This window comes from Sphaerodactylus townsendi, linkage group LG10 (assembly GCF_021028975.2).
Source record: "Sphaerodactylus townsendi isolate TG3544 linkage group LG10, MPM_Stown_v2.3, whole genome shotgun sequence".
Lineage (NCBI taxonomy): Eukaryota > Metazoa > Chordata > Lepidosauria > Squamata > Sphaerodactylidae > Sphaerodactylus > Sphaerodactylus townsendi.
Genome location: NC_059434.1, coordinates 723475 through 743235, shown reverse-complemented (window position 1 = coordinate 743235; position 19761 = coordinate 723475). Strand labels below are relative to the sequence as shown.

The 19761-nt window shown below is 50.4% G+C and overlaps 1 protein-coding gene across 3 annotated transcripts in view; it reads right to left on the bottom strand.

Moving 5' to 3' along the window:
* FOXM1 (forkhead box M1) overlaps nucleotides 1–19761 on the bottom strand; it is a 48244-nt gene that overhangs the window by 5627 nt on the left and 22856 nt on the right. For all 3 annotated transcript variants that reach the window (XM_048508802.1, XM_048508803.1, XM_048508801.1), the window contains exons 6-7: nucleotides 3329–3407; nucleotides 1224–1372 (exon numbers count right to left, since the gene is read on the bottom strand). In XM_048508802.1, coding sequence (XP_048364759.1) covers nucleotides 1224–1372; nucleotides 3329–3407 — 228 coding nt within the window. The remainder of the gene's footprint in view (nucleotides 1–1223; nucleotides 1373–3328; nucleotides 3408–19761) is intronic.

Sequence of the window (19761 nt, the reverse complement as noted above, 5' to 3'; positions counted from 1 at the left end):
TATCGGAGTTTTATGGGCTGCTGTTGTTTTATTTGTATGGTTTGCCCCTAATTTATTTGTATTAATTGTTGTACACCGCCCGGAGCCCCTCGGGGATAGGGCGGTATAAAAATCGAAATAATAAATAAATAAATAATAAATGTAGGGGAAACAAATCCAGTTCACCAGATAAAAGTCCACCTGCTCTTAACCACCTTGCCACGCTGGTGATTTTATCATTATAAATGTAGAATATTGTTAAATTTGAAGATTTCTAAGTTATTATTATGATTTTATTGAAGTTGGAAGCCACCTTGGGCCTGAGATTTGCCATGGTAGGCGTGCTATAAATCAAATAAATAAAAAAGTCTAACTTCTAACAGTCCAATGCAGACCAGGCTGGCGGGCAGGGGTGGCATTGGTCTGGCACTGCCCCGCCCCTTCCAAAACCAGAAATCCCCTATAGGCAATGATGGAGCTATAAGGAAGTGGGGGTTGCGCCGTGCACTGGGCGCGTGCTAGTGGGGGTGGAAAATCACTCCCACCCCGTTTACCTTAGTTCCTCCCTCCTGCCCCTTAGTTCCTCTCTCTTCCCCCTCAGTTCCTCTCTCCTGTAGCCTGGTGGGAACTATGGCTACTACGAGGGGGGTCTTGAGGCAGGCCATTGCTGCCCCCCGCCTCTGCACCACAGGGATAGTGCGGAGATACACCACAAAAACATGGCATATCTCTGGTGGCGGCAGCTCTGCCAGCGCAGGGGGGCTGGGCAGGGAGTGGAAGCTGACTAAGGTCGGCTCCCCCCCCCACCCCGCCCCCAGCCACACCAGCACAGCTTTTTGTGCTGGTGGGCTATGGTCAAGCGGCAACCTCTGGGCTGGGTGCTGCAGTGCCCAGCTAAGTCGCCCCTCAGCCAGCAGAGTGGGCACCCATACCTGCACAAAGCTGCACCGCTTCTGGAAAGAGGTCTGCCACCCCCTCTGGATTGGGCTCCCTGTGCCATTTACTTTATTATCATCGAATATGTTGGCGTGTGAAACAGTGCATGTAAATGGTAAAGTAGATGTAAATGAAATTAAAATATATACTTAGCAGTTCACACTCTAGCAATGGAAAGAGCCTGGAAAAGCAAGCTGAAAATAATCTAAGGCAAACAAAAGTTTAGAAACAGCAAATAAACACACTTAGAGATAAAAGATTCCTAAGAAGTCTTATTGTATGATTATAGTTTGATTAACATGACTGACCTTTGGAGCAATTCGTACCCGCTTGCAGCTTGGCACAAGTTCAGACGTGCTCTGGGGCACAGGCAGAGTGACGAGAGCCTGGCTCAGGGGAAACTGGACTGGCACCAGGTAGGAATTGACACGGGGCAGCAACAGCTTCATTTTGTGGCCTGAGAAGGAAGGACAGTGATCGGCAGCATTCAAAGTTGGCCTCCCCCCGTCCCCTCCGAGCAACCTTCACAGCAAATTAGTACTTCGATCATCTCAAATTTTCAGAAAACGAAGCACTTATGGATATTTAGAAACATCTTTGGAAACAAGGGAGGTAAAATAAAGCTCTTTTTATAAGCTTACAAGGTTACAGCTGCCACTTTGAACCAAGTGGATAAAGATAGCAACTGATTATTGGAAATGCCAGAAAGCTGGGAGTGGGGTAGAGTTCTTCCATTTGCAGAAGCTCCTTTGCTAGGAAACTCTAGGAGAAATTCAGAAGGTAATAGGCAGGATTAAGGTAAACAAACTCTGTCTGAATCTACTGCTTTGCTTTCTGTCTTAGGCCAGGCATGGAAAGTGGTCTCAAGACAAAGGACTACTTTCCTGTATAGGTGGATAACTGCAGCTACAATTATTTGCACAAGGCAGGGAGGAGATTTGCAGTGATTCTACCTCCCACTCTTTCTAAGAGTTCCCCTCCACAGAGATGGCTTCGGCCTTAGTACAGAGGACCCCATTCATGCTGAGACTGCCTTGTCAGGCCAGGTTCAGGACTCATGGCTGCCATGACAACCACGAGTCTGCCACAGATGGCAAAAGGCCCAAGGCACGAGAGAGGGCGCATGCTGGACCTTTCTGCACCAAGCAGTGTCCTGGTGAACCGATTGGCAGGCTGGGGGTCTGGCCTTTAGTGAGGGCTGATCACTGCTGTTTGAAGGCATGATTAAACTGGTGCTCTCTCCCTGGCCAGGGCAGTGCACCCTCAGAGAGTAACAGATCTTGTTGTCTTCCAGGTGGTTGTGGGGGAATCTGGGAGCTCCCCCCTCCCCCTGGAGGCCCCTGCAGCTGCATAGAATGATGGGCTGACGGGGCAACGAGCGGGTGCTCCTTGGCGCCCTCTGCCAAGTTCCATGGGCCCTCCGGTTCCGTGGTTCATCAAGCAACTGGGTGACATGACGTGGACTGGAAGACCATTAGAGTGAGGCTGGTGGGAGACTTGGGAGGAGCACTCCACAGAGCCCATTGCCAGGCCTACGAGGGGCAGTGATGCAGCGAGAAATCCCTTGTTAGCAGAATCTTGCCCAACTCAATTGTTCAGAGTGGTTTGTGACTTGGTAACACCAAAGCTGACCCAGCAGGTGATGAAAACATATGAAGACACACGTGTCACGCAGCTGCTGCGGTGCGCTGTCCTGCCTGTGGCCAGGGAGGCCCAGATTCAAGCACTGGGTGGCCTCTGGCCAGTCCTCCTTCCTGGTGAGCCAGCCTCACTCGCTAGGGAGAAAGACCACCCTGTCATCCTTACAAAAACAACAGGATAAAAACCCTAATAAATAAAAAAACCCCTTGATATTCTTTTAATTCCTTTAGCGAAATTCAGGGCAACTCCGGACACGTGGGAAGTCGCGGTTCCTAATGGGGTTTGTCACGCTACCACCCAGGGATGTGGAGGGGGGAGCTCAGAAGAGTCTGTATGCAAGAAGATGCCTCAGAACAGTGACCAGCAGTGACTATTGGGATTAGCAGCATCTCTGCTGGGTTCCTGGAAGAGGTCTTCTCAAGCCTTGCTCTTTACAGGGCTCTTTCCATCACATTCTCTTCATCACAAGTTGCTAAATTTAACCAAGGACAGAGCAGGGCGCCTTCTGCATGCAAAGAATGTCCTTCTTGAATAACTGGCTGCAGACGCTGCTGGGTTCTGTGGGAGTTTTGTCTTAGGACAAGAATTCAGTCCAGCAAGAGCTCCTGGTTCTAATCCCTCTTTCCTGATTCAGTCCTTACCCATGTACCTGCTCATCAAGTGAACACCTGCGTAAGTAGGCAACACCCTTATGAAGCTACCAGTTTCATCCACAGTCCTTTAGGGAAGACAGTCTGGATGGCTGGGGCAGAAGGGCAGGACACACACTCACGTGCAGGCTGTGGGTCAGTCTTGTCCCCGCCTTCGCCACCAAGGTTCCCTTGCAGGCCTGGAGTGTGCCGCTTTTGCTGCTGTGGTTGGTTTGGGTCAAGAGAGAAAAGAGGAGAAAAGTCAGAGAGCTCACCACTGCCCAGCTGCTTTCTGCAGAATCCAGAAGACATTGCTGAGCTACGAGGAAAGCAGCACCCAAGCACCACCTTGGCAGCATCAGTGCCTTCAGAGACAACGTTGCCAGCAGCCACCCAACAGCCCAGGAGAAGCAGAGCAGGCTGGCTTGGCAGGAGGGGAGGGAGGGGCTGCTCTTGGCTCAGCCAAGCTGTTCCGGGACTTGCAGGGATAAAGAGTTTTCTGCTTCCAGCCAGCCAACATATGTGCTGCTGTCAGGGTGAAGGGCAAGATGTCATGGACAGAACTTCAGAAGGAGAGTTCTTCAGGAGGACTCAACAGCTCAGCTTCATCTGCTTTACTGCTTGTGACAACTGTAATAATAAACGTGTAAAAATACACTTTTGGATTTGGGAGGTGTTTTTTTAAATAAATGTATAAACCTCTTTTGACCCTCAGCCTGCCCCCCCCCCCCCCCCAGTAATACAATGCAAATACTTAGAAGAGGAAGAAGAGTTTGGATTTATATTCCCCCTTTCTCTCCTGTAAGGAGACTCAAAGGGGCTGACAATCTCCTTGCCCTTCCCCCCCTCACAACAAACACCCTGTGAGGTAGGTGGGGCTGAGAGAGCTCCGAGAAGCTGTGACTAGCCCAAGGCCACCCTGCTGGCGTGTGTGGGAGTGCACAGGCTAATCTGAGTTCCCCAGATAAGCCTCCGCAGCTCAGGCGGCAGAGCGGGGAATCAAACCTGGTTCCTCCAGATTAGATACACGAGCTCTTAACCTCCTACGCCACTGCTGCTCCTTACCACTTACCAGTTCAACCAAGTCTATTTTTAATATCTTTGGAGGCAGCTAAACAATCCTTTCCTTTCTCCTAAATACCGATGGCAGAGAAAGGGAGTCTCTGTTTCCCCAGGCAAAATGTGCCCTTCGCATCTGCAGCAATCAAATCAAGCTGGGCAAAGGAAGAGCCCAGCGCAGGGAAACAGTCTTGGGAGATGGTGCTGCTGACCTTGCAGCCAATGACTGACGGCAGCCAGGGAAACAGAAGGCATTAAAAAGACACTGCCAAGCAAACGGGAACAGAACCACCTCTTGGTTCTAGGATCTGTTGAAAATTCCATTTCCCAACAAGCTTCCTCAGAACATCCTATTATTAGAAAGCAATCCCTGACTGAGGTTCCCCTAGTGAGAAAAATATGTGCCCCGCCACCCGCACTTCAGAGCTCTGAGATGTCACAAAGATTTATTTCTTCTGGTATGCTTTTGGAGATGAAAGCATGGGGTAGAAAATGTTGACAGAAATTTTTCTTTCTCACAATACTAGAACCAGGGGGCATTCATTGAAAATGTTGGGGGGAAGAATTAGAACTAATAAAAGGAAACATTTCTTCACGCAATGTGTGATTGGTGTTTGGAATATGCTGCCACAGGAGGTGGGGATGGCCACTAACCTGGATAGCTTTAAAAGGGGCTTGAACAGATTTATGGAGAAGTTGATGTATGGCTACCAATCTTGATCCTCCTTGATCTGAGATTGCAAATGCCTTAGCAGACCAGGTGCTCGGGAGCGGGAGCAGCAGCAGCAGGCCATTGCTTTCACAGTCTGCATGTGAGCTACCAAAGGCACCTGGTGGGCCACTGCAAGTAGCAGAGTGCTGGACTAGATGGACTCTGGTCTGATCCAGCAGGCTCTTTCTTATTCTTATTCTTGAATTCTTATTCTTATTCTTGAATTTGATATATAAGGGGTTCTTTTTGCCAGTTGACACTTTAGTTACTGGCTCTAGCTTTTTTCTCTTTCAGCATGGATTTACTAGGGCTGTAATGTTTGGTTGATTGGCCAATTAAATTGATTAAATATGCTCCTGAAAGAGCCACCAAAATAATCTGCAGCTCAACAGATTTTTTAAAAATTCAAATACAACTATTTTATTCCTATGCACGTTTAATGAAATAATGAACAGACTGCCATCGTATGGATAAGAAGATTTTCAGGAGGTGGCCAGATCCAGAGGCTGCTTTTGGTCCTTGCTGATGTTAAAAGCTGTCACGATCAGCCTGTTGGATCCGGCCATGTTTCACCTTCTGGGCGGGAGCTGGGAACCTGTTTCTGTCCAGACTCCTCTTCTGCTCAGTTAAACTGCTTTAATTTTTCTCTGGCTGGTTATCAGCTCAACAGCCACCTGCTATTGCAGCTCTCTCAGTATGGAAGGGAGGTTGTTTTGAGCCAGGTGGGGGGAAGGCAGTTCCTTCTTCCAGCAGACCGCGGGAAGGGGTGGGGTGGCAGGATGTAGGGGGTGATGTCAGGTACAATGATGATTGCCATATTGGCTACACTTAAAGTCCTCTAGAGGGGAGCTGCCACCTGGCATGTCTCACCCCCTCCCACCCCCAAAAAACAATAAAGTCCACATAATCAATTATTATTTATGGTTCTCCAATCACATTACTGAGGAAGATTTCTATTCGAAACGGCACATTAACGCATATTCCATCGTGATGTTGATTGAAGCCAAGGATGTTTATTTAAATTGATGTTTCTCCTTGCATCACAAGGACTGGATTACCTGTTAATGGATGGTGAGCTTGATTACAGGAAAGACACTATTATACGTGACGTGATTACAATACGCTGAATTCCTAATCTTCATTGATGGACTTTCCTCCACTTCACTGGACTTGCTTCAGAGCAGCCTGGGAGTATCATCTTTGTCTCTATGGGGAAAGCTCTCTACCTTTCTCCTTTGTGGGACCTTGAACAGTTTGTGGCTGGACTGAGGAGCTCCGAAATAATTTTGCTGTACTATGCCACACTGGCTCTGCTGGCAAGCTACATGACTGAGAACATGCTCTGAGTCATACTTGCTTCCCTGAATCCGTGCCTGCCAGATGAAAGCTTGCGTGCAGGAGAAGATTCAGACCTACAACTGCTGTATTTCCTGGATCATATTTACCCCAGGGTTCCTCCTGGACAAGCAATAGTGCTCTTTCCAGTGAGGGGTTGTGCATACAGGCAGAAGCGGCCTGACAATGGAGGTGGGGCATGTTCTGGCTTGCCTGACATGGGGTGTGTGTGGCAAACCACTCTGTCACTGATGGGAATGCTGCTGTGAAACTCCTCATGGGCAGGACTCAGGATTGCTTCTGGACACCAGTGGTCATGAGTGTGGGACTTCTCTCTTCCATCTCTTTGTAAACTCACAGTTTCGGAATAGGCTGTGATCATTAGGATGACACTCCGCTCCACATTTCTTTCTCCAAACTGCCTGATAATGTTGTAGGTTCCTGAACCAGGCTACACTGCTGGGTTAAAAGGCTAATGGTGAACAGGCTGAAACAGGTGAGGTCTTGAAGAACATGCTGCACTTTCCATTTTTCATAGGATTTAGCTGACACTCAGTTAAGAGCCTAGGAAGTATGCAGGGCCCAGGATGTCAATGCAGCTGCAAAAAAGGCAACCCTTTATCTTCATCAAGGCCAGAATATGACCTCTTATTTTGACTAAGCTTACCTTGTCCTAAAGGTGCCACCCTTCAAATGAGTCAGACTGACAACTGTACGAGGTTAGGAAGGATCCCACAGTTCTGCCATTCTGCAGAATATGCAAAGCAGAAATATTCTAGGCAGGCTTTTGATACAGGGATCACAACTGCAGAGGAAGAGAACAGTCGGGAGAGGGTTGCCTTTATAATAGAATAAGACGGTAGGCCGTGGCAAAGGTCATAATAGGTATCAATTTCACTTCTACTGCATTGTTTTCTATTTTTGTAATTCCATTTCTGCCTTAGGTCATTTGTTCTTACCATCTTATGTTCTAATAGCCAACCTGGCCCAATCTGCAGATACTTATATCTGTGGTTCTGGAGCAAGTAGAGAGAAGGGAGATTTTTCTGCAAGCGTGGGGGACCACGGAGTTTGCAAAAAAAAAAAAAAGAAGGGGGGGGACCTTAAAAACACACACACAGGGTGGGGTTGTTAAAAATCCCCCAAGCAGGAGCCATGGTCTGCACATGTGTACCCAATGCACCTTCAGTGGTGTCAGGACCATGCCTGTCAGTGCCTTAATGTCTTGCTGTGTGTGAATTGTAAATGTTTCCCTGTTTTCTCTTCCCTACCTGGCAATCTCCTGGCGCCAGCCCACCTTCAAAGAGGTGTGAAAGGTTCCCAGGTCCTTTGAAGCTCTGTAGTGTAATTGTAGTAGAAACTGTAGTAGACATTTGGTGTGGGACGAAACCGGGGTGGGGTGGGGGGGTTGAAGGATATAGGTCCTGGATCTGAGCTCTCTAGCTCAGATCCTGCTTTACATTGTCACTCTTCGTATTATCTGGAATAAACTGCTTTTGGACTTTCCTACGGTCTCTGTTATTTCCACGTTTGAGAGTCTGACATTAAGCAGGATCTCCCAGTTTGACCCGCACTCGGATCCATGGCTGGAACGAATGGAACGACAGGCGGGCCCCTCACTGGCGAACCTGATGAGGGAATGGGGCAAGTTCTAGACAAGGACGAGACACCCCGTGACCCAGGACTTAGGAGACAAGGAGAAGGATGCTCTCGTCCCCAACCGACACGATCCTCACTTGGGTGCTGCGCAAAACGCCAACCGTGAGGTGAGCATGGGATCGCCCTACTCTTGGGCCCCCTCTCGGCGACCATGCTGGGGGGCCAAGGTGGCTGGGTGGCAGGAGGCCACTTGGCTCACGCAATTCATGGACCAGGACATTTACTCGGAGTGGGACTCGGCAGCGCAAAGCGAGTGGTCACGGGTCCAGGTCCAGGCAGGGGCGTGAGCCACAGAGCGAGGCGCAGTTGCCTGGCGGCAGAAGGAAGACGAGATGTGGCAGGAGATACACTTCCTACGGCGCAACATCCTCTTGGCCTGCACCAAGGCAGCAGAGCGGGACCGCCAGGATCCGCCGCAGCTGCCACCACCGCCTCCGGAGGGGGGGCAGCCTGTGCCCGCGCCACCCAACAATGTACCGCCTGGGCAGCCGGACCCGCCCGGTCCACAGCCGCCGCAGTGGCGGCGTTTGAAGGCCTGTTTCGATGGGACGACAGACGCTGCCCTACTTCCTTGTGTAGGTCAAGGCGCATATGGAGAAGTACGGCGATGACTATGAGGACGAGGTCGAGCAAATACATGAGGTGGGGGCCCTCCTGGGGGAGCGGTGGCCGGCTGGTACGTGGGAAAGGCCAGGCGCCCGAGCAGCACTCCTTCCCCCGCTTCATGTTGGCACTGTGGCAGCAGTTCGAGGATCCATTCGAGGAAGAGAAGGTGTCAGGAGGCCTGTTTATTATGCGGTTTGCGTTTGCTGCTTTCTGGATGCTGAGGGTGGTGGAATGGGTTAATTGCACAACTCCAGTCCTTTCTAGGTTTTGCTAATTTCTACCGGGATTTCATTCCTCACTTCTCCTCTCTGGCGCTCCCTCTAACGGACCTGCTGCGCACAAAAGGGGGGACGGCGTGCAGCGGCTTCCCACCCTGGAGCTCCTCTAATCTGGGCCCCCGCTTGCCAGGCTGCTTTTGATTCCCTGAAGGCCGTTTTCACCTCTGAACCTGTTCTTGCCCGGCCCCTCTTTGCCTTTTGTTGTCCATGTTGATGCTTCGGACAAAGCTCTGGGGGCTGCCTTGCTCCAGCGGGGGTCGGACGGGCATCTTCACCCCTGTGCTTACCTCTCCCGCAAGTTTTCGGGTGCAGAATTTAATTGGACTGTTGGTGATAAGGAAACCTGTGCTGTCAAAGTTGCTCTTACTGTGTGGAGGCATTTCTTGGAGGGAGCGGAGCACCCCTTTGAGGTCTGGACTGATCAGATGACCACTTGCTCCTCCCAGCCACCTCCTCTCCGCCTTTTTGGAGGCTGGAAAATGCTCGGTTCCTAAGGAGGAGGGCGGTGATGGGTTAATCTTGCGTGACAGAGTTTGGTGCCGTGGCTCGCTGCTGTATGTGCTGCCCCAGTTGCGTTCTCAAATCCTCCACCAGGGGTACGATTCCAAGTCAGCCGGTCATTTTGGTTTTGTGAAAACGCTACATTTGCTTCGCAGGCAGTTTTGATGGAAGACGATGCATAAGGACTTTGAGGCTTATATAAAAGGATGCTCTGTCTGTGCTATGGCTAAAACAATTCCAGGAAAGCCCTGGTTACAGGATATAACCTTGCCCAATGAGCCCTGGCAGGTGATTTCAATGGATTTTATTACGGACTTGCCTCTGAATCATGACAAAACTGATTTGGACTGTGGTTGATCTATTCTCTAAGCAGACTCATTTTATTCCGTGTGCTTCTATCTCCACTGCTCAGAAACTGGCCGAACTGTTTATGTTGCATATTTACAGATTGCATTCTACCCCCAGGAAAATAATCAGACAGAGGTTCACAGTTTGTCTCCTGCTTTTGGAGGACGTTCATGAAATTGTTGGGCATTGAACATGGGGTGTCTTCAGCATTTCACCCCCAATCCGATGGAGAGAGTGAGAGATCCCAACAGACTTTGGAACAGTATCTAAGGTTTTATGTGAACTATCAGCAGGATGACTGGGTTGACCTTTTGCCCTATGCGGAATATGCCTACAATAACTCTGTTTATAGCAGCATAGGCAAGACTCCTTTTGAGGTGGTTCATGGTCATTCAGCACCCCCTCTGCCTATGCTTCAGTTGGGGGATGCTCCTGGACCTGAAATTACAGATTGGATGCAGTCCGTTGCTGGTCAATGGCCCCAGATTGTGCAAACATTTCAGGAAACTAGAGACTCTTACAAGCGACAGGCTGATAAACACAGACATGACTTCCCTCTTGCGGTAGGAGATATGGTGTACCTCTCCACAAAAAACCTTTGGGGCATACATAGGCCCTCAAAATTAAGTACCAAGTATATAGGGCCCTTTAAGATCATCCGGGTGATCAACAAGGTGACTGCTGAACTGGAACTGCCTAATGCCTTACATAAAATACACCCTATATTTCATTGCAGCTTACTGAAGAAGACGAGTACACCCGATGTTTGGCATCTCGAGATGACGGTTCCTCCTCCGGTTCTGATTAATGGGACTAAACATTATGAACTTTCTGACATTCTTGATTCTCGCATCTATCGGAACCGCTTGCAGTATTTGGTCTCCTGGAAATGTTGTCTACCTGGGCAGAATCAGTGGATCTTTGCTGAAAATGTTAATTCCACCCCCGCCTCATTAGAGCATTCCATCAACACTGCCTAAGTAAGCTGGGGGAAGGGCCCTAGAGGGAGTGGAATGTCAGGAGGCCTGTTAATTAAGGGATTTGCTTTTGCTGCTTTCTGGATGCTGAGGGTGGTGGAATGGGTTAATTGCATTTCTAACTGACTTTTCTCTGTCTTCTGTGTGATGCTATACGGTACCAGGTGCTGCCCAAGGTCAGTGCCTGGCTGTCTTCACTGTTATCTCATTTGCAGTTCTTTTGGGTGCGCATTCCCACGATGGGGTGTGTGTGTGCACTATAGGGGTTGTGCGGGCAGACCTCAGTACTGGCATTGACCAGGGAAGATCTCATTACCAATAAACTACTGTTCTTCTACATGAGTTTGTTGCAGTTCTTGGGATTCTGACAGAAGGCCTGTGCCCGGTTGTGGCAGATCCAGCAAGGGTCCCGATCCGTGAGTGAGTACGTCTCAGAGTTCCGCCAGCTAGCCAGGGTGGTCCAGGACTGGCCGGAGCAGGTGAAGATTCACTTCTTCCGAGAGGAGCTTCACCCAGAGATGGCACAGTGGGCCATGGTGACTGCGGAGCCGACCTCCCTGGCCGGGTGGTACATGCGGGCTGGCAAGGCAGAGGTCCGTCTGCATAGAGTGCAGCTACTGAAACAGTGGGGCAACCCCCTGCCAGCTTCCCCCCATCCCGGGGCACTTCTCCAGCTCGCGGTGGCAAGGAGGCAGGGGAATCTCTTTATGCCCGGCGGCGGCTGGGACTTTGCCTGAGTTGCGGCGGAGAGGGGCACATGGCGGCCGTGTGTCCTAGCAAAAAACCCAACCCTCCGGTAGTCCCTGTCAGCGATGCAGTGAAGGCTGGGACGGCTAAGGGTCCAGGGAAAAAGTCCCCATTCAAGAAGGGTTCGGGACTTCAAGTGGACAGGGGCACATTGGGGAGCACACCGGCCACGCATTGGACAGAACCTGTCCTTCTCCAATGCGGGGAGAACTGGGAGGAGTGGCGGTTCATCATCGCTGAGGTGGCCAAATATTCCCTGGTGCTGGGAGTGCCTTGGCTACAGGATCACGACCCCAATATCTCCTGGTCCTCCAACTCTATCCGATTTGTTGACCCCCTTGCCACCCTACCCTACGACTGACTGTAAGATCGAATTACTGCCCGGTGCTAAACTCCCGAAAAACCGTCTTTACCCCATGAGTCTGTTGGAAGCCTGGGTGCTTCAGGAGTTTTTGGACAAATACTTGAAACGGGGCTTCATAAAAAGGGTGACCAGTGATTTTGCCGCACCTGTACTGTTTGTGCAGAAGGACGGCTCCCTATGACTGTGCACTGACTATCGGGGACTGAACACAGTCTCCGCATGTAACAAATATCCTCTACCCCTAATCAAAGACTTACTGAGTTGCTTGGGAAAGGGCAAAATTTTCACTAAGCTGGACTTACGGGAAGCCTACTACCAAGTGTGGATCGCCAAGGGGTACGAACATCTAACGACTTTCAACATATGGTTAGGCCAGTTTGCCTACCACATTCTCCCATTCGGGTTATCTGGGGCCCCTGGGACTTTCACGTGCTTGATAAATGAAGTGCTTCAGGATTTTCTGTTCAAGGGGGTGGTGGTGTATTTGGACAATGTACTAATTTACTCCCAGACGGAGGAGGAGCATGTTAAGACTGTACGGGCTGTTCTGCAGCAGCTCCTTGACAATGACTTGTTTGTAAAGCTATCCAAATGTGACTTTCATAGGGAGAGACTTGATTTTCTGGATTACCGGATCTCCAGCCGGGCTGGAGATGGACCCGGGCAAGATGCAGGATGTGTTGCAGTGGCAGGAGCCCCACACCAGGCGTCAGTTGCAGTCGTTCCTGGGCTTTGCCAATTTCTATCAGGACTTTATACCTCACTTTGCCCAGCTGGCCCTACCCCTCACGGATTTGCTGCGCACGAAGGAGGGGGGCCGGCGGCAACTAAGCGTTCGGCTCCGCTTACATGGTCCCTGGAGTGCGGGGCGGTGTTCCATGCGCTTAAGTGCGCCTTCACGTTGGAACCTATCCTACGCCATGGCGACCCCTCCAAGCCCTTTGTTGTGCATGTTGATCCTTCATACAAGGCTATGGGCGTTGCCCTGCTACAGAAGGGGGAGGATGGGGGGTTGTATCCCTGTGCCTATCTCTCCTGCAAGTTTTTGGGGGCAGAGTGTCACTGGACGGTTGGGGACAAGGAGACGAGGGTGATCAAGTGCGCGTTGACTGCCTGGCAATACTGGCTGGAGGGCGCGGCCCTCCCTTTCGAGGTGTGGACTGACCATAGGAACTTGGCGGTGCTTTGGGCTCTGGGGAAGCTGTCCGCCAAGCAACTTCATTGGGCTGACTTTTTCTCCCGTTTCAACTTCATGCTGCATTTCCTCCCCGGGAAGTCGAATTGCTTGGCTAACGCCCTATGTCGGTTGCCCGACCCTTCCCCAGGGACCCCGCTCTGATCGGTACAGTGTTCTCTCCCTCTCAACTGGGCTTGGCGGTCGTCACCCGCAGTCAGGCAGCGCTTCGCTCCAGTCCCCCCGCCGTGCCCGCACCGCTGGAGGAGGTCATCAGGGGGGCAGGGGCCCTTGAGATGCCACAGGAGGAGGGTGGTGACCAACTGGAGAAATGGGGGGAGTTCTGGTGGAAGGAGGATCGACTCTATGTGCCTTCGGAGGCATCCCTCCTAGCTTTGCAGGGTTCTCATGGTGTAAAATCGGCAGGTCACTTTGGGTTTGTGAAGACATTGCATTTGGCCTGTAGACAGCTTTGGTGGAGGACACTGAGGGGGGGATGTGGAGGCTTATGTTAAAGGTTGCCCCACGTGTGCTATGGCCAAGAGGGTGCAAGGGAAGGTACCTGGCCTCCTCCAGCCCCTACCTGCACCTCCATGCCTGGAAGGTGATTTCTATGGATTTCACTACTGACCTCCCGTCCAGCAAAGGGAAGTCGGTGATCTGGATGGTCATGGACTTGTTTTCAAAGCAGGAGCACTTCATCCCTTGAGCATCGCTGCCAATGGTGAGCAAGTTGGCCCGCATGTTTGTTACCCACGTCTACAGGCCTCATGCTGCCCTTGATAAAATAGTATCAGACCGGGGCGGACAGTTTATTTCGCAGTTCTGGTGGCACTTTCTGAAGCTGCTGGGCACTGAACAGGCTCTCTCTTCGGCTTTTCACGCAGTGACTGATGGTCAGAGCGAACGTACAAACGCAACTCTAGAACAATATTTACAGTGCTACATTAATTTCCATCAGGACTATTGGGTTGACCTGCTGCCCTTTGCTGAATTTGCCTACAACAACGCGGTGCATAGCAGTATGGGAAAGACCCCCTTTGAGGTTTTGTCGGGACAGTCGGCTTAACTGTTTCCATTCCTGGGGGAGGTCCAGCAGGGGCCCGTGGAATTTCAGGAATGGGTGCAGTCCATCTGGCAAGCATGGGGACCAATGCCCTGGGGAAGGCTAAGCAGGGTTACAAGCGGCAGGCCGATAAGAAACGGCAGCCGTTCACCCTTGCGGTAGGGGATTGGATGTATTTGTCCACCAAGAACTTGCGGGGATTGCAAGGGTGTAGGAAACTGGGGAAGAAGTATATTGGACCTTTTCAGGTGCTCATAGTGATTAATAACGTGACAGCCGAGTTGCAGTTGCCTAAGAACTTGAAGTCTGTACATCCTGTTTTTCATTGCAGTCTCCTCAAGAAGGCACCTCCCCCAGACGACTGGCACCCTCAGCTGCCAGCGCCTGTTTCGGTGAAGAGCGAACCTCACTGGGAGGTGGAAGAAGTCCTAGACTCTCGGGTGTATTGTGTCCGATTTCAGTACCTGATCGTGTGGACCCATTTCCTGGCCGGGGACAATGAATGGGTTGATTCTGAACATGTTCAGGTCCCTTGCTTAGTGAAGGCATTTCACCGGGCTTACCCCGATCACCCGAAAGGGGGTGGGGAGGTCTTAAGGGGGGCAGAATGTCAGGACCATGCCTGTCAGTGCCTTGATGTCTTGTTGTGTGTGAATTGTAAATGTTTCCCTGGGCACCAGCCCACCTTCAAAGAGGTGTGAAAGGTTTCCAGGTCCTTTGAAGCTCTGTAGTGTAATTGTAGTAGAAACTGTAGTAGACATTTGGTGTGGAGCAAAATGGGGGGTGGGATTAAAGGATATAGGTCCTGGATCTGAACTCTGTAGCTCAGATCCTGCTTTACCTTGTTACTCTTCGTATTACCTGGAATAAACTGCTTTTGGACTTTTCTACGGTCTCTGTTATTTCCACGTTCGAGAGTCTGAAGAGTGGCAGCATCCACCCCCTTTCCAGTACAACTTCTCCCACGAGGCTTCCTGACTGCAGACACAGCCAGGTTGGGCACCATTTCTCCGAATGCAGTCGGGCCCAGCACACCAGACCATTCAGGGCCTTGTACATCAATACTAAAACCTTGAACCTGATCCAGTGCTCCGTCTGGAGCCAGTACAGCTGGCAGAGCACAGGCTGCACGTGTGTCCACCATGAGGTTCCAGTGAGGACCCTCACTGCTACATTCTGAACCGATTAGAGTTTGCAGATCAGGGCCAAGGGTCACCCTGCGTAAGGGGGGTTGCAATAAACTAGTCTAGATGTGACTGTTGCATGGATCACTGTGGCTAAGTCAGTCTGGAACAGACAGGGTGTCAGCTGCTTTTCCTGGAAAAGATGCTAAAACGCCATGAGAGTGGCATGGTTCACCTGTGCCTCCATAGTCAAGGAATATGCCTAAACTCTTGATGGTCAGTGCAGCAGTAAGCTGTACCCACTCAAGTTGGCAACCAACAATCTCCCACCTGCTCTTTTCAGCTCTGTCTTTGCTTCAGTCATCCATCACCACCTCCAGACAGCTGGCCAAAATAGTTGGGGCAGCATCTGGATGACAGTCCAGGAACAGGAACAACTGGGTGTCATCTTAATGGCCTAGTCCAAACCTCTGGCTCAACCTGGCAAAAGGGCACAAGACCTTAGCCACAAAATAAGTCTGCATACTTGTCACAGCTAAATGCCAGTTCTTTACCATTTTGGGAGCTTTCCATTGAGGTTGTCAACTACTGCATTATTCTAAAGAATTGAGTTGGATGCAAACTAGTGGGGGCAATGTCAGCTGCAAAACAATCCTTTTTCATGGCTTTCGTCACTATCTCATAGACTTTAATAAGTGTCTTATAAGATGATCTTGCCTCGTATTCAAGAGTCCTCCCCCAGACTCAGTTTAGCTGTCTTAGCTCCCGTTTCTCCTTTCCCAGCTGGTTATACCATGGGACTGGTTTGGCATGAGGGCATAGAGGGTGTTGGGGTACAATCTCATTGATGACCCAGACAGCTGGCTGTTCCAGACCTCTATGAGTCACTGGGAGGCATCAGGTCCTGCAGAGCATCCCAAAAAAGTAACAGTTCTATAAGTCTCTGCAGGCAAGCATAAATCGCTGCTAATACAAGAAGGGTTTGGCATGTTCAATCAGGCCTCAAGGGCTTGGTGATCCGACCATGACACTTGAATATTAATAATCGGCTCACCCCATCCCTGCTCCAGATATTACATCCAGGGTACGGCCTGCTCTTTGTGTGGAACTTGAAACAAATTGGGAGAGCCCCGGTGCCATCACGGAAGACACTCGGCCTGAGGCCTGCTTAGAAGCAGAATCATCTGCATGAGTGTTGAAATCACCCAAGACTAAAAGCCTGGGGAACTCCAAGGCCTGGCCAGCCACTGTTTCCAGCAGCCTTGACAGGGTATCTGTTGGTGCACGAGGCAGTCAGTAACCAGAGAGCCAGACTGTCCTCAACATTTCACAACAGGCCAATACATTCAATACCTGGTATTTCTGGAAAAACTTGACAGAAATTTTAGTACAAATATAGAAGAAAGAGATTTAATAAAGTATTTTGATGTGATTTAAATGCTATGTGCGCAAAGACGTAGATGTGATATATGTAATGGATATGTGTAACGAACTTGCCCCACCCTGAAGGGCTGGTGTACAGCAGGCCAAAGGGAGAAGGCCTTAGCAACAGCCAGAAAAAGAAAAAAAGGCTCCACAAGGAGAGAACCGACCTGATTGGCTGAAAAAGGTCCAGTAACGTTTGGCAAGAGCTAGGGGGAGCCAGTGGGCTTAGAGCACTGGGAGGAGAGTTGAGGGCTGATAGGAGTCGGTCAGAGAGAGCAGAGCAGAGTCTGGCAGCAGAGGAGTCTGTCAGCTTCTGGAAGAAAAAGGATTCTGTGTCTCAGCAGAGTTGGCTGACAGAAGTCCAGTCCCTGTCTAAAAGCGGTGTATGCTTGACCCAATGCAGAGAGAGGAGGAGGCTCCTGACTGGGTGCAGATTGAAGTGCCCTTCAGGAGCCTGCTGGGCCGGTTTTAAAACTGCCCAGACCTATTATCCTAGTCTGCCCACTTGGCTCCCTGGGTTGTATCCACCAGAATCACCAGTCTGGGAGAAGCCGGTCCAGAGGCAGTGGAAGCCATATTAGGACTAGTTAAGGAGAGAGGGAGGCCAAGTGTGCCAGTAGAATCTCCTGGAGCTTGGACTGTGTGCTTGGAATTGTTATGATCAGTGGTGGGAGTATTGGAGCAGTGTGGAGATAGTGTCTGTGTGCGTAAGGGAATTTATTAGTTCAAAGCTAAATCTTCCCTTAAGAGACACCTGCGTGTGTCGGTGTGCATATGAATCTGAAGTAACATCTTAAGACAAACTTATTCTGAAACCAACAAGCGTTAAACCTCTCCAGTTTACCTGAGAAGCCTTTGTTAAAGCCAGCAAATAAACGTTTCAGTTTTTGTTCATTATAAAAACCTCTCCAGTCTTTATTATTTGTCTGTCAGTGTCTGTGTGTTCCCCAGTCAGGGTGGTGTCCCCTTTACGTTACATTGGTGGCAGCACAGTAGAATAATAAGCCCCTTTTCCGTTACAATATGCAACCTAGGGGTAGTCATTTGAAAAACGTTATTGATGAGATTGAGACTATCCAATTTGATTGGTGCTGTGTTCATTCAGTTGAAACAAGGCGTGTTTAGATATACACAATTATTTACCCCTCATCTCTACCTGAAGCTATGTGGGCAGAGTCTTTTCCAGGGAGCTATCACTGATTTTTAAAGTTATTTTTATGCTGCCACAACCATAAACTTCACACCAACATGACTCATCTACTTTCCTTAGAATTGAAACAGCTACATACTTCAGAGTGTTGGAATGGGGAGGTGACTTTCCTTCCTACGTGGACCATACGTACTGTCATGCTCTGCCCCTTTTCTGGCACGATCCTGTCAAGTCTCCCAGCCAGGATGTGGGATCCTCTGTTTTTAGGCACTGGCTAATCAGCTTGTCAGGCAGCTCAGGACTTCTGCACTTCAAAGCATCGGGAGTCTGGGTTCTGCTCTGGTGAAGGCTGTGCCACCTTCACTTCCCATGAGAATGGAGGGGGGCTATTCCCCCCAGGGGAACTGGCACCGAAAGGGGAAATGGAGTGAGAGTGTAACGGAAGCTGTTTTGGTGCTAAGTTCTGTCCACGGAAGACTAAATGCTCAATCCTGATGCTGTTTTCAATAAAGGAAATCATTTGAAGTCTCGTCCAAAGGCGTGGCAGTTTGACAGAACTGTGTGTCCATCCTGTGGGGAATTTAACATGGCCGGGGTGATGCCGTGGCCCGCAATCCCAATGCAGGCGGGGGCACCACTCTGCTTCCTACTGGTGAGGAAGACAAGGGGCGGGGGCAGAAAAAGTTGAAGGCATCCTTCGATGGAACCACTGAGAAGTTGCCATATTTTATGATGCAAGTGGTGGCCTTTAGGCACAAATGGGTGGCCTCGTTTGCATCCAAGGAGAGGTGGCTGCACGACGTGGGTCTGCTGCTGGGAAGGGAGGTAGCGGCCTGGCTCATGAGTGCACCTGAGCTGGGAAACTTTGATCAGTGTATGCTTGCCCTGCATGACCAATTTGAAGATTCATTCCAGGAGGAGAAAGCCAATATGTTGTTGACAACTTGCTGTGTTCATACCTGGCCTGAGGCGACTTGTGTTAATTTCTGCAAGGATGGGCTGGATGCAGAGGCCTGCATTGGTACAGGCAACCCTGGGATGATCGTGGGATGGATCTGGCTGGCTGTGGGTGCGGGAGGGCACCTAAGGGCAGTGAGGCTCCAAACAGCACCAAGGAACCCTCATCTGCCCTAGCTGAGCTGGGATTCGGACGAAAGGAGGAACTCCACGTTTGAAGCCCAGAGAAGAGTCGGAGTGGGACTGCCGTTGATGCCTTGGTGTCAGGAGGCCTGTATTTGGGACTTTGCTTGTGCTGCTGTTTCTTTTCGTTGGGGGGAGGTTGGTAGGGGTTAACTGTATTTCTAACTGCTTTTTCCTTACTGCTGTAGAATGTGTAGTGATAACAGGTGGCGTCAAGGTCGTTGCCTGCTCATCTCCTGTTATCTTCTTGCACTTACTTCTGGCAGGCTTTCCCAGGCTGTGGGGGGGCTGCCAGTTCTTTTATTATTGCAGTTTGTGCGGGTATTCTCCAGTCTTGGCTTTGCCAAGGTAGACCCTGAACCAATAAAGCTGCTGTTCTACAACAAGAGTCTTTGTGGATTTTTGGGGTTCTAACACTTGGTTTATGTCTGCAATGTGGGGGTGAGGGCCATATAATTGCTTTCTGTCCCAAGGCTGGAGACTGACCCTCCATGTGGATGGGGGAAGGAGTAAGAAAAAGAAGAGTGTGACCAAACCAACCAAGAAGGACCTGGAACCGGCCTCACAGCCAGGCCTGGGAACTGCCGTGCAAGGCTCCGTCCCAGAAAGTGAGATCTCGGGCAAGAACCTGATGATCAAGGAGGCAGGCGTCCCACAGCTGCAGGGAAATGGGCCCGACTTGGCCTAGATGGCAGGGAAGGCCAGGTTGGGAAGCAAGGCACCAAGCCGTGGGTGAGTGGACCTTTGTTGCTCAGGTTACACTTGTGGAGTGTACAGAGAGAAACTTGTATGACTTTAGTAGCAGTAGTGGATTCTGGCTCTGGGCGTTGTCTGATGAATGGTGGCTGGGTCTCCTGAACTTGAAACCCCCGATCTTGTTCAAACAGGTGAAGGCAAGGCCCTCGCATCTT